Source organism: Cydia splendana, chromosome 26, assembly GCF_910591565.1.
Source record: "Cydia splendana chromosome 26, ilCydSple1.2, whole genome shotgun sequence".
Lineage (NCBI taxonomy): Eukaryota > Metazoa > Arthropoda > Insecta > Lepidoptera > Tortricidae > Cydia > Cydia splendana.
The window spans coordinates 7,521,126-7,535,242 of NC_085985.1; the positions used below are offsets into that span (position 1 = coordinate 7,521,126).

At 39.0% G+C, this 14,117-nt stretch overlaps 1 protein-coding gene across 1 annotated transcript; it reads left to right on the plus strand.

The window, feature by feature from the left end:
* Window positions 1-1,770: 1,770 nt before the first annotated feature.
* On the plus strand, window positions 1,771-5,959 carry LOC134803073 (D site-binding protein-like). The gene is made up of 4 exons (XM_063775779.1): window positions 1,771-1,780; window positions 2,053-2,145; window positions 4,180-4,331; window positions 5,816-5,959. The coding sequence occupies exons 1-4, from the start codon at window positions 1,771-1,773 to the stop codon at window positions 5,957-5,959; spliced, it is 399 nt and encodes a 132-aa protein (XP_063631849.1).
* The last annotated feature ends 8,158 nt before the right edge of the window (window positions 5,960-14,117 follow it).

A 14,117-nucleotide genomic window follows, 5' to 3' on the forward strand; every position in this document is an offset into this window, starting at 1 on the left:
AACATAGAACCAAACCCACCGAAGGACGGTGAAACCTTTAAAAAATCACTTTATTATACTGTGACTGTACCTCTGCTCTATTCAACGGTTAAGGCACAACTAAAGCATACTATGTTTGAGACACTGAGTTCCTGGTTTACAACTTTGAAGGAGTACCGACATGTTTTGCAAATTACACCGAAATCAGGCACTAGCCCGGGACACATCGTAAATTTGGTTTTATTCAATGAGTTGAGCAAACACATTATTGTGATATAAAGAATATGATAAGTTAACTAATACCCTATGCGTGAATACCCATAATAACTCCGATCTAATGCCCCATCTTGAGTAATAATTTTTTGTTTCATAAAATCTGGGTGCGGGACACTCCCACCGAACATCATTTTGGGCATTTGAATTTTTTTTTCTTGTATTATATAAATAATAAATAAATAATTTGATAGTGCCCCAGACAGAATATAGGCTGAAGATCATGCCTAAATTAATTCAGATTTATTGAACAGTAAATTCAATCATTGATTGCCCCGGACACGTAAAAATGGCCCTCCTGCGAAATGCCCATTAATAGTAATACGAGGTAATGCTTATACTGGTTTGTAATCATGGCTTAGTTAGTGTAACAAACGGGAATAGGGGAGGCCAGGGGTCGATGCCGCGGCGCTAACAATTAAAGGAGGGTTAATACAGGTGCATCATTGACAGACACTTTAGAACTGTATTGATTCTGTTCCAAAATTTGTTTTTGATTATGAGGATCTTCGAGCAACACGGAAGGGAGGCGGCATTCGCACAATTTCCCCTCTGCCGAGGTACAAGATTAGCGCGTCAATCTAATCTAGCGCGGGTAATAAAACTAGTTGCACTTGGATTTTTCACTAGACCGAGTCCAGACGCGCGCGTGAACACTGCTGCACAAAAATGCCTGTTTGCTCGGTTTTTTGTTATAAAAAGTGGTCGGGGACATCAAATTTACAAAAAGAAAGTGTTACATTTCACATGTAATATTTTTTTTTTACATATCATACGTTTAATTACATTCAAACACAATTATTATATTTTAGTCTCATATAATTGTTGGATTTATCGATTTTGCTCGCTCAGTACAAATTGCGGATCGGTCGAGCGACAAATCCGACTTCTCATCTCTCAGAATACAATAACATACTTCAACGAAAATGTGTTAGTGTGCGTGTTGTCACTCGTCCGTACACAAAAAGAGATCGAGGTTTGCAAGATTTGTCTTTGACGTGTGTCATTTTCTATGTATTTGTGTCGTCATTACAGATTGGATTTTGTATGTAAGTGCGTGAGAAGTGCGACTGTGTGCACCTTTCCCCCCGCGAAAAATGGCAGAAAGATTTGTACGGTGAGATATCGCTTGGGCCCCTCCCTTCCGATGTGTCGGAAGCCGGTGTTGCTCGAAGATGAGGATTCATTTATTAACATTAAAGATATAAGGTAAACGTGTGTGCCCAATAGATGACACCTTGCTGACACCTCTATTTTCAAGACGATTACGTAGTGACTGAGGAATTAGCTTCGTAAATGTCCCAATACTGGACACTAAAGAGAAGTACCTACTAAGCCGTCTTAAGATTCTAAAGAGAAGTACAGTTGGCAACAAAGCGAATTTGAAATAGAGGAATATTGTTAAAGTAAATTATATAGTCAGTACATTTACTGCCATCTTTTGACACAAATGATTAAAACGTTTAGAACGTCATTTGACTTTGATCCTTATTCTTTCATATGTGTTAAATTTGTTAAATGTCAAAAAGTATCGCCATCTACTCGAGGATAGGCCAAAGGTATGGCGCCATCGCTAGAATAGAGGGCGATAAAGACTTTAATTATATATATATTACATCGAATTTGCTTTTGACATAAACTTATGACTTTTTGGTAAAGGTCGCGGGAGTCCGCTGGATTTGGGTGACGCAAGACCGGTCATTGTGGCACTCTTTGGCGGAGGCCTATGTCCAGCAGTGGACGTCCTCTGGCTGATATGATGATGATGATGATAATGATGATAAACTTATATTGTTTTAGATGTGCCCAGCGTGGTGGGTCCCCTGCTAGCCGCGCTGCCGCCGCCGCCGTGCCTGCCCTACTGCCAGCACCTGCCCTTGCGCAGCCCGCCACGTAAGAAAAAGCTTACGGCTTGGCCACGACATTACGCAACTGGCGACGGCGGCAGCGACAACCATAGATGGGAACGAAAGGTCCGATCGCTGTGTCCCCAACTTACGGTTATCGCTGCCGCCGTCGCAAGTCGCTCAATATCGTGGCCGAGCCGAAGCGTATGCTGAGACGCAGGCGACGCAGTTCACACAGCGCAGCGCAGAGCAGATTTTGTAAAGTATGGAATCCTTGCGATGCAGCGTGCGTAGCTAAAGGACGTTCTATACTTTACAAAATCTGCTCTGCACTGAGCTGCGTTAAATGCGTCGCCTGCGTCCCAGCAAAGATAATTTAGTTAGACTAAAGGAATATTGTCAAAGTAAATTATGTAGTAGTCATAAGGTATTTACTGCCACCTTCGACACAAATGATTAACACTTTTAGAACGCCATTTGACTTTGATCCTTACTTTTTCACTGATAATACTGATATGTGTTAAAACTTGTTAAATATCAAAAAGTATCGCCATCTACTCGAGGATAGGCCAAAGATGGCCAAAGGTATGGTGCTATCTTTTCGAGCGATGGCGCCATACCTTTGGCCTACTGTCGAGTAGATGGCGATACTTTTTGACATTATGTGTCACTTGGTGTCACACACATGCTTTGGAGTCGGTTCGAACCAACTCCAAGCTCTGTTAGTTAATGAGCTAGAGTTAGACCATGAAAAGTCTGCAGAGATTTTGATAGCCCACGCAGTGCAAGTGTTATTTTAAACGTATAAATAACACTTGCTCTGCGTGGGCTATCAAAATCGCTGCAGACTTTTCTCGGTCTAACTCTATACATATATCTAGTTCGGGCCTATCGTGTCTTTTGACACTGCTGCCACAGAATAAATAACAGTACTGCCGTACAGAAAGAAAACTTCCTGCAAAACCGAAGTTTGACAGCGGTTCAGGGTCGAATCATGCTATCCCTTTCTAATATATGGCACTATCCTTTTCGGCTATTTAGGGTTGTCAAAATTCAAGTGATTGTCTTATCTGTGGTCGTGCACGCAAAAGGAAGTCAAGTGGTGCCAACCCTAATAATTGCTCGGAGCAATGCTGAGCCGAGCGGAGCCGAGTTTGGCCGAAGTCAGGAGTTTCGCACCCCTGCTGCTGCTATACTTCCTACTTAGGAAGGGTAGTATTCCAACTGTCCAATTTCTTTGTCCAATGTCAGTGCGTCTCACTCTCTCATTAAAGCAAAATGTGAGACGCAAGACGTTCTAGCGAGGGTCATCCTTCAGATCCCATTCACACGAGCGCTTTTTAAACGCGCGTTAAAAAAGCGCTTGATTCCGTCCGCACGCTAAATTCGATTTAACGGCCAACGCTTACAATCGAAAATCCAACAACGCTTGATAAAAAGCGCCACCGCCAATGAGTGAATAAATATTAGCTAATAAATACACATGTAATATCCATTTGTGTCGTTCTAACGTTCGCGAGTTGAACGAGCCTCGTGCCTATGGGCAGTGGGGAGACACTCCTCCTTTCGGGCAAACTCGGCTCCGTTCGGCTCAGCATTGCTCCTAGCAATTCTTAGGGTTCGCACCACTTGGCGTCCCTTTGCGTGCACGACCACAGATAAGATAATGACTTGAATTTTGACAACCCTAAATAGCCGAAAGGGATAGTGCCATACATTAAAAAGGGATAGCAATTATTCGACCCTGAATCGCTGTCAAACTTTGTTTTTGTAGGAAGTGTCCTTTCTGTACGGTAGCACAGAATAAATAATAGTACTAGATTCTTTTTGGTACTAGGTACAGAAGACTCACTCTCTAACAAAACGCGTCTGTTACGATCAGGATCAGGACAGATATGGCCGCTAGGTGGCGACAGCGCCACGCGCGGCTTATGGCTAACCATCAAAATTGGTGTGGAACGGATGTACTTGTAGCTACCTGTTGCAAAGCGACGAAATCGCGGGGTGAGCCACGCCTGACGGTAGTACTATTATTTATTCTGTGGTATGGGGCCTTAACGTATCCCTGTTTTTATCCAAGCGCTCCACGGACTGTCAGAAGAGGCCCGTCGTCGCGGCGAGAAGCGACCAATCCCCGCCGAGCTAAAGGACGAGAAGTACTTCGAGCGGCGCCGCCGCAACAACCAGGCCGCCAAGAAGTCACGAGACGCGCGCCGAGTGCGAGAGGACCAGGTAATGTGTCTCTCTATTATAAGTGTCTATGTCTAATTTTATCACAGACTAAATACGTTCTAATGTCACTGACACCCAACAGTACATCTGCTGGCTTGAAATACTTGAAGTATTCAATGGTATAGTCACAAAATTTCCTTCTTACCATTGTTAATATATAGTTAGGGCCAATACGAGTAAGTGGTGGCACAGGAGCAAGATGTGGTTAGTGGTAAATGTATGAATTCGCAATAAACACTAAACAATGTGTAAACAGACCCAATGTGAGGGCCATGCAGTTACGCTTATCCTGGAGCCCACTGATCAGTTAAACGCAAAATTTGAAAGCTCCGAACAACTGACAGGCTGATATTGTCCGGCGAACTGAGTCTATGGGCCCCTTTACTCTTACTTAAGAGCCAACAGGAGTGGTAATTTCTCCATACAAACGTACTCGACTGTTTCCTCCGTGGTTTTTGAAGCTAGAGCAATGATTTTTTCAACACAGATTAATATTGTCAATATCTGTGTCGGACCGTTTTGCTTTTTTCGATATTTTTGTTTTTTAAGGCGCTAGACCCCTTCAAAAATGGCCAAAATGGCCTAATTGATTATGCCGCAATGAGAGGCGTGGTATTCAAAACTGATATCAATTAGCCAAAAAAGCAAAACGGTCCGACATAGACAATTTCATAACCATTTAGATTTCCAAATTTGGTTACGATTGGTTAAGTTTTGGAGGAGGAAACAGTCGAGTACGAAACCTCGATTTTTGAGATTTTTACGCAGGATTTTTCGCCTAAGCTGCAGTTGTCCCTATCGCACTAATTTTAGGGGCGGAGTCAAGTTTCTAAATACACAGACAGAAATGTGATGGGCAATAGTCGACATTTAATGTCGATAATCTAGTGATGTAAGAAGTTATCGATAAACGAAAATATCGTTGAAAATATCTAGATCCTCCTAAGACACAAGGGGTTTTGGGTTGAGAGTGAACACATTTTTGTAGTTACAATATATGTACAATCTATTTTGAACTTTTTGATTCTAATATTTCAAATTAGAAATCAAAATCAAAAATATATTGCATGGTTATGGGCAGTCTTGGCCGTAATGGTTAATTCTAATTAACAATTAATCAATTGCATTAACCATTAATTTCGCAATTAATAAATTGCATTACGCATCAATTTAATTAAAGTTAGTTAGAATTGAATTTTGAGTCGTTTAATTACATTGATAGTGAATCTAATTGCTTATTTAATGGCATTAAAGTTTCAAAATATGTATTAAAATTACTCCGAATTGCATTAACGTGTAATGGAATTAAATATTTTTACTTTTTTTATAGAGAAAGAAGAGAAATGAATAGAGAAAAAGAGACTTTTTTTAGAGAGAAATTTTATAGTTTCTGCTTCTCAGCTGAGTGTCACGGAATCATAATCAATTGTCATTGGTGCAACTAGCCCTAAGTATTACAATTTTGACAGAAAAATCTTTTTCAGATTGCATGGCGAGCCTGTCTTCTCGAGCAAGAAAACGCGTCATTGCGCGCACATGTGGCGGCGCTCAGACAAGAGACGTTAGCGCTGAGGGCGCTACTAGCGGCTGATGAGCCCGCCGTACCTACTAGCACCACCGCTGACTAGCGCTAGCAACCCCGCCGTGACCACTACCATCAAAGCTGAAAATGCCCCTACTACTGATACTGATACCTACAGGATGCAGACAAGAGGCGTTAGCGCTGAGGGCGCTGCTAGCGGCTGATGAGCCCGCCGTACCTACTAGCACCACCGCTGACTAGCGCTAGCAACCCCGCCGTGACCACTACCATCAAAGCTGAAAATGCCCCTACTACTGATACCTATAGACAAGAAGCGATAGCGCTGAGGGCGCTGCTAGCGGCTGATGAGCCCGCCGTCCCTACTAGCACCACGGCTGACTAGCGCTAGCAACCCCGCCGTGACCACTACCATCAAAACAAAAACGCCCCTACTACTGATACCTATAGACAAGAAGCGATAGCGCTGAGGGCGCTGCTAGCGGCTGATGAGCCCGCCGAACCTACTAGCACCACGGCTGACTAGCGCTAGCAACCCCGCCGTGACCACTACCATCAAACCAAAAACGCCCCTACTACTTACACCTACAGACAAGAAGCGTTAGCGCTGAGGGCGCTGCTAGCGGCTGATGAGTCCGCCGTACCTACTAGCACCACCGCTGACTAGCGCTAGCAACCCCGCCGTAACCACAACCATCAAAACAAAAATGACTTCAGCACGAAATACCTATAGTGTCCAGCAAGTGTCCAGTTAATTTTGAACACCTAGCCCTATTAGCAACTGCGGCTGACTCTTGAGCGCTTCAGGCCGGCCGATGCTCTGCCTTCCAAGGAGACTTGTAATTAATTTAATTACTTATTTAATATAACTTTAAAGTGTTTTGACTAGTCCGTCCTAATTGTGATCTCGTTAGATAATTATTATTACCTAGTACTTAAGTAAAATGAAGTAAGTATATTAATAGCAATAAATAAGATAAATACCGTGTGTACCTATATGTAGACTAACTTTTTTTTTCTTTTTAACAACACGAAATGTGAACCTAAGATGTCACGTAATGGTGAAACTGCGTTTTATCAATAATAGCCAAGCGACCAAGCGTGAAATCGACATCGGCTCTAAGATAGAGAGGTACCTAGATTTAGAAATTTCGCTTTTCGCGGTAGGACTTTTGGGGGCCTAGCCAAGCTCGATTGTCAGCCATCTTCCATATAGTGAGATATAAAGGCGTATCCAAACTAGTCATTTTTTCGCCAATCTGATTAAATTGTCCGATCGAATCAGGACGTGCGAACGCACACGCCAATTTGGCTCGCCGAATTCAACCGCCGATAATGACCGATATTACCGATAAAATGAGGCGCGGGCGCAAGAATACCAATTTGTGACGCCAGTATTTTCGTTCTGGGGCATTTTTTCAATTTAGAGGGCTCTAATATCACCATAAATCTAAAATTGGTGATCGAATTGGAGATTAACGCCAACTTCATTTCTGTTCTGATCAAATCGGTCGATTTGATCAGCCCGTCTGGATACCGCTTAAGGACAGACAGCGTTTCGTTGTCGTAGCGCAAACGATTGTTCATCTTGGCTAGCCCCTTGGCTAGAGGCAAACGATGGTCTACTCTGCAAACATTTGACTCATTTATCCATGATACGATGCTATTCTAGCAGTACCGTCTTTACCATAAGGGCACAAGGGGCCCATGCCCAGGGCCCCCATCCTCAGGGGGCCCCGAAGGACAGACATTAACAGTATATTTGATTACCCATAATAAATAGAAGACCATGGTAGAAAAATTTTAGTTTTAATTCGCCTTCTATACTTTCCAAAAGGGGCCCCAAATTCTTATGTGTCCAAGAGCCCCAGCATAGTTTAAGACGGCCCTGTATTCTAGTTTTGCTTATGAGTAAGTTATGAGTTCATGACATCATTTATTTATTTATTTATTTGGAAAGCAAACAGAAATAAGTGAGCAGGAGATAAGTTTACAGAGACACACTAAGGACATTTCACTTATTTCCTTAACAGCTCTATCATCATGAGCAATACAAGAATGTGTTATGGAAATGCACTTTACAGATAATCTATTAATGCAATATAACATCACTAATAGCACAGGTGTTTACAATAGGTATTTTAATGAGCAATTTTTAAATATTTTGCGCAATTTTTGAATAATTATAAGTAGCACGTACTCGTCGTACTCTATACTACCTATTTTTTTGAGTGTTAATAAATTGTTATAATTATTAATACAACGGTTAAAATCTTATTTTATTGTAAATAAAAGCAATCAACATTCATTACATTTGCATTTTTATTTTGATATATAATTAATTATTTTAGCGCCCTCTGTTGACAACTTTTAAAGTTGTGACTTTAATAATAAGACCAGATTAATAGCGCCATCTTCTAAAAATATTGTGAACTATGAAAAATATCAAAACGCTAGTATACAAAAAGTTTAATACCGCCATCTATACACAGTTTTCTGAACCTTAACGACCACTGAAAGTTGAGAAAACAATGTCATCAACCGTTTCAGCTCCAAATCGCTAGATGGTGTTCTAATTAGAAGTTGCGGCACCTGTTGAACATCCTAGAAAAGGTTGTCATCAGTTTCATTGTGAAATCGCTAGATGGCGTTTATAATCATCCATCACAATTATTACGTAAAAAATAAAAAATAAACCGGCTAAGTACGAGTCGGACTCGCGCACTAAGGGTTCCGTACCATTACGCAAAAAAACGGCAAATAAAACACGTTTCTTGTATGGGAGCCCCTTACATTTATTTTATTTTGTTTTTACTTATTTGTTGTTATAGCGGCAACAGAAATACATCATCTGTGAAAATTTCATGCTATGCAGTTATGGGGCTATTCATAAATTACGTCATTTCAAATTAGGTGGGGGGGGTCTGGATCGGATGATGGTAGCATGACGTAGGAGGAAACGGGGTCATTCGAAGCATGATTTTTGGATGATTTTAGGGGGGGAGGGGTCAAAAATCGTCAAAAATCGATGACGTAATTTATGGACAGCCCTGTGGCGTCTAGGTTCTGTTGTATTACAAGGTGATAAATAAAACTCAGTTGGTCAGTCAGGTGTGCTCCGCGACCCGCCTGTACGCCATGACAGTTGACAACAGAATGTCGACTTGCAGGTAGTTCGCATTGCACTTTTATTGTATAAACGTCACATCTCTTCCTTTTTATAATGATTTATTTATTTTATTTTATGCGTTAGCCATGCAACAATAGTTCAGTCATCTCACATCTGTTTATCTTATAACTGCTAGGTTAATTTAGATTCTAATTCCGACATACTACCACCGGTTCGGAAAACAGCGTTAACCTCAGACCCGAGAAGAACCGGCGGAAGAAACTCGGCGAGGTGTGGATATATTCATTTCTCAACCGTTCAACAATAAACATTTTTTAACAATATAACCTTGGAATATTTACACTATTCCTAGTATCTCTCTCAGTTGCTTAGCGGTCAGCTGGAAGAGATCCTTTAAAGGGATGAGTTCGCCTTTGTACACATTTATTCTATTCTCTTATTGTTATGTACTTGTTTAGCGTAATAAAGTGTTTTAATACAATTATGGTTTTACTTTTACAATATCAGTCTCTCTCCTTCTCCTTTTTTCAGTTTTGAATTTTGAGTCTGCTTTCTTTTATTCAAAATGATAATAACTCGAGGTTTAAATATCTTACGAGTTTAACCTTAATTGATACATATTTTCTTTGGATGCTTACACTTTTCTAGGTATTTTCATTAGCGTTCAAGCTATATACACGTTTCACACAATTAATACCTATTTCGTGAATTTCCAATAAAATTGTAACATACAGGTCGCTTTCCAATAACATCTCGTACATGTACATTATTTATTGGCAACAACTGATTTCCTCAGTTTTACTTGGCTGTTTGATAGGTAATATAGTATAATATATAGATATAATGCAATTTCTAATATACGTAAATGGTCCAATGTTAAGTAAGGTAAAAAGTCATACCAGATATCACAACCTATTTAGTTTTACTTGTGTACTGGTATGTTATTTACGCAAACCATGATCTATACAAATAGATTTCTATTACTCGGGTAAAATGATGTAAGTACCTACATATTTGACCGTTATTATTATAAATTGCATTGGATACATTATTTTATTACCGTTTTTTAATTATAATACTTGCTGAATACACTCAATTATATTCAAGTATGGTATATCGACCTACTGTTAATCTAGCAACTTAATGTTACTTATACAATGAATGATATTATTTATGTTATGAAAACAACTTTAATCCCTGCTTACAATTGGAAGTTGATTTTAGCCTTGACTATAGTCTACAGTAGCCCTTGACTACAATATACACAGCCTTAATTTGACCATGGTTACAGTCACATTAATATTTTTTTTTTAGACATTTTGCTTCCCTTAGGTTCAATTACTTACAGATATATTATAGAGCAAAACTAGCACCTGTGTATGTTCATTTTGATGGTGGCATATATTGTTTAACTCTAATTATGTATATTTTACAAGGAACCAATGGAATTTCATTACCATGAACACGGTTTCACCGAGTACATTGTTCGAAAATTTACTTTATTATTATTCCGTTGCTTTAATAAAACCCTAGGCCATTTGGGGTCATCCATTAATTACGTCACACGAATTTCTAGGTTTTTTGACCCCTCCCCCCCCCCTTGTCACATTTGGTCACATTTTGGCAAACCCCTCCCCCCTAGTGTGACGTCACATTTTTTCTACGAAATCGCCAAATCGAATTAAGTAAGTACCTAAGTATTATTAATATTTTTTCAAAATATTTTTCGACGATATAAATATTAGTAATTTTATAAGTTTTATAACCCAAAACTGCTTAGGAAAGAAAATTAAAAGAATAAAAACGATTATCGTTTTAAAAACTTGTTATTTAAATGTACAGCGAATAAAATAATAAAAAAAAAATTTCGGTTACTGATGAAGTTAAAGTGACGTCACAAAATTTGTGTCTCCCCCCTCCCCCATGTCACAATATGTCACATTTTCTTGACCCCTCCCTCCCCCTAAGCGTGTGACGTAATTAATGGATGACCCCTTTTGGGTTTTAGTTCATACTTGGTACTTAGTACCTGTACGATAATTAAACAACGACTTAAGTAAATAACTCTTTAATAATATATATGTACTCTTGCAAATATAGAGGCTCGATCTGCAACCTCAATTTACAAGGTTTGTTTGATTTTGTTAGTTTCAACCTCAACTAAGCAAACTGCAATTTGGTGCAATCAAGATCACGTCTGGTCCTTACGTTTTTATACGTACACAGTATAAATTTCCCACTAACGTGCCTTTTTATTACACTTAATTAAAACTCATCTCTATCTGGGTAACTGTCCGATATTGACGCCATCGCTTGGCCGTCCATTTTACGGATTTGGTTACTATGTTCGTATGTGTATGTTTTCACTATTAGGAACAAGTCATATATAAAGTAGCGCAGTGGGAGTGCAAGGTTTCACGCATCGTCACTGATTGGTACTTTGTATTCTTTTCAGCATTTACTTTAGATACCTACACAATGTGTGGCATTGTGACGGACCCAGCGTCTATTTATTTACCTTAAATTGACCTTTAACCTGATTGTAAATTTATAGAATTACTATTGTGTTCTTTTGGCACTAAAATTAGTTGATTGGCTTTAGGTAATTTATTTATTTTTGGACTTTAATTTAGTCGGCCCGTCGACTTTTATCGGTACTCATTTAGTCCTAGTGCAGCTTTGCATTTTGAATTGGCCTTTGTAGGCACATTTATCACATGCCGGCACATTTTATCTTTTAGGGGGAAGGCGGCGCCATTATCGCAATCCTGTCTACCTGTTTGTTATGTTTGCCCAAAAACTCTTTCAGTTGCCTCCTAACATTTTATCAAATTTGTTCCCATAATCACTTGTTTATTGTAACTGAAACCCCTAGATTCAATATTTTCCTTTAGATCGGCGGAGGCTCAATTTTCCGCATTGAAATCACATTTAGAATCATTAGGAATAGATTAGATTAGAAATTTCCAAAGTACAATTCTTGTTGCATCAGTCGAAACACGAATCGTTCATACAAACTCTGTTTTTGCGAAAAGTATTCTTATAATTTGTCGACAGCAACTTTAAAAATGTCCATTTCGCTAGCTTCTGAAACGTGCGTACTTGGAAGAGTGCTCGCAGTTAGCAGGCACACGACACTCAGGCACATTCTAAAGCGGACAATTAAGACATCATTGTAATACTATCGGTAAGTAAGCACGGAACATGTGCGTTAGGTAAGTACCTTCTAACTACCGAGTTTCTGTACTTAAGGAGTTATCGAAGTAACCTAACGTGTAACAAACAGAACAGGTAGACACATATACATAGGATTGGACCCCAAGACATACATTAAAGTTCAACGAGTCTTTGTGACAATAACCTGAGTTTCACTCCTTAACGTTAATTATAGTCACAATTACTAACAATTTAAATTTTATGGAATTTTTCCTGAGCTATATTTATTTTTAATTCTGAAGAACTTATCATTTGCACTACATGGGCCGATATCCCATGCAGCACTCGCGGAGTTTTCACTCCAATGGTATTTCCTTATTCGGACTTAGGTTCCACTCACGGAGTCTTCACTCCAATTGTAGGTATTTATTTATACGGAACTCGTATCTTGCATAAACTATACATTAATACCATTGTCTTTTCAGCCTATGAAACTCGACTTTTCTAGTTTTCATATTTATAGACAAGGTTGTGTCAATGTCTAGTTAGTTATTTTAAATACACCATAGTCGGCATCAGCAACCCCGCCCCACCACCATAACCGCGGTACTTGCATTTGAAAACTCGTTTAAATAATTAAATAAAGAACTTATTTAAGGAGGACAAGGTAAGCATTTCATGAGTTTCCAAATGTAATCGATCACCGCGCAATCATTGCTGGCGCGGCAGAATTATTAAGCATAGCCATACCTTCCCAAGGCCCACGGTCCTACCAGCTGTAGTAGGTACTTTCTAAGTTCGGTGGAAGATTTTTTTACATTTATTCGGAAAATGGTTTTTTTTATTATAATTATTTTCAACAAAATCTGTTTACTGCACACATGTACGACTCTAGATTCTTCAGACTCTGAATACCCTTAGACCCTTTAGACTTCCTTAGACTATTTAAACTCTTACAATCTTTAGACTCTAACTTAGATTCTGTAGTCTCCTTAGACTCTTTAGACTATTTAGACTATTAAGACTATTTAGACTCTTTACTTTTTAGACTATTTAGACTCTTTACTCTTTAATCTCTTGAGACTCTTTAGACTCTTTAGACTTTTTAGACTATTTAGACTCTTTAAACGCTTTAGACTCTTTAGACTATTTAGACTATTTAGACTCTTTAGACTCTTTAGATTCTTTAGACTCTAGACTATTTAGACTATTTAGTCTCTTTAGGCTCTTTAGACTATTTACTCTTTAGACTCTTTAGACTCTTTAGACTCTTTAGACTCTTTAGACTCTTTAGACTCTTTAGACTCTTTAGACTCTTTAGACTCTTTAGACTATTTAGACTCTTTAGACTATTTAGACTCTTTAGACTCTTTAGACTCTTTACTCTTTTAACTCTTTAGACTTTTCAGACTCTTTTCACTCTTTAACTCTTTAAACTCTTAAGACTCTTAATAAGACTCTTTAGGTTCTTTAATCTAACTTATTTTTATTTTTTATTTCCTTATACATATATTATGTGATGTGAAAAGCAGTATGGGTCACATGGTAGCAAAATTATTTTCACTTTGGGCGTTAACACTTGAATCCCTCACTACGCTCAGTATTCCATTTAATACCTCGCTTCGTTCAGGATTCAATGTTCGCCGTCGCCGTAACCATGACATTTTGCTCCTTAGCGACACAACCTAATGTTTAATTGAAGCAGAGTTGCATCTGTTTTGCTTCGTTCCATTTTAAACAAAACAAAATCAACCCTGAATCCTACACTATAGATTCAAATTTCAATAGCAAATTTCAGACTTTTTCCTTGTATGGCTGGGCCCCAGGAGGGTGAGTGCAATATTAACACAACAACATTTACAACCATAAAAGTATTCCATTTTTGGAGAATACTCGTATTAAGCTTAAGCTTTACGACAAATTTCACCGACAGTATCAGTTTGTTTACTTATTTTTCCTT

Excerpts from the sequence above, each read along its gene's own strand:
- LOC134803073 (XM_063775779.1), top strand. Across the intron at positions 2,146-4,179 it reads GCCCTTGCGCAGCCCGCCAC|CGCTCCACGGACTGTCAGAA; the intron begins GTAAGAAAAAGC and ends TTTTTATCCAAG. Across the intron at positions 4,332-5,815 it reads GCCGAGTGCGAGAGGACCAG|ATTGCATGGCGAGCCTGTCT; the intron begins GTAATGTGTCTC and ends AATCTTTTTCAG.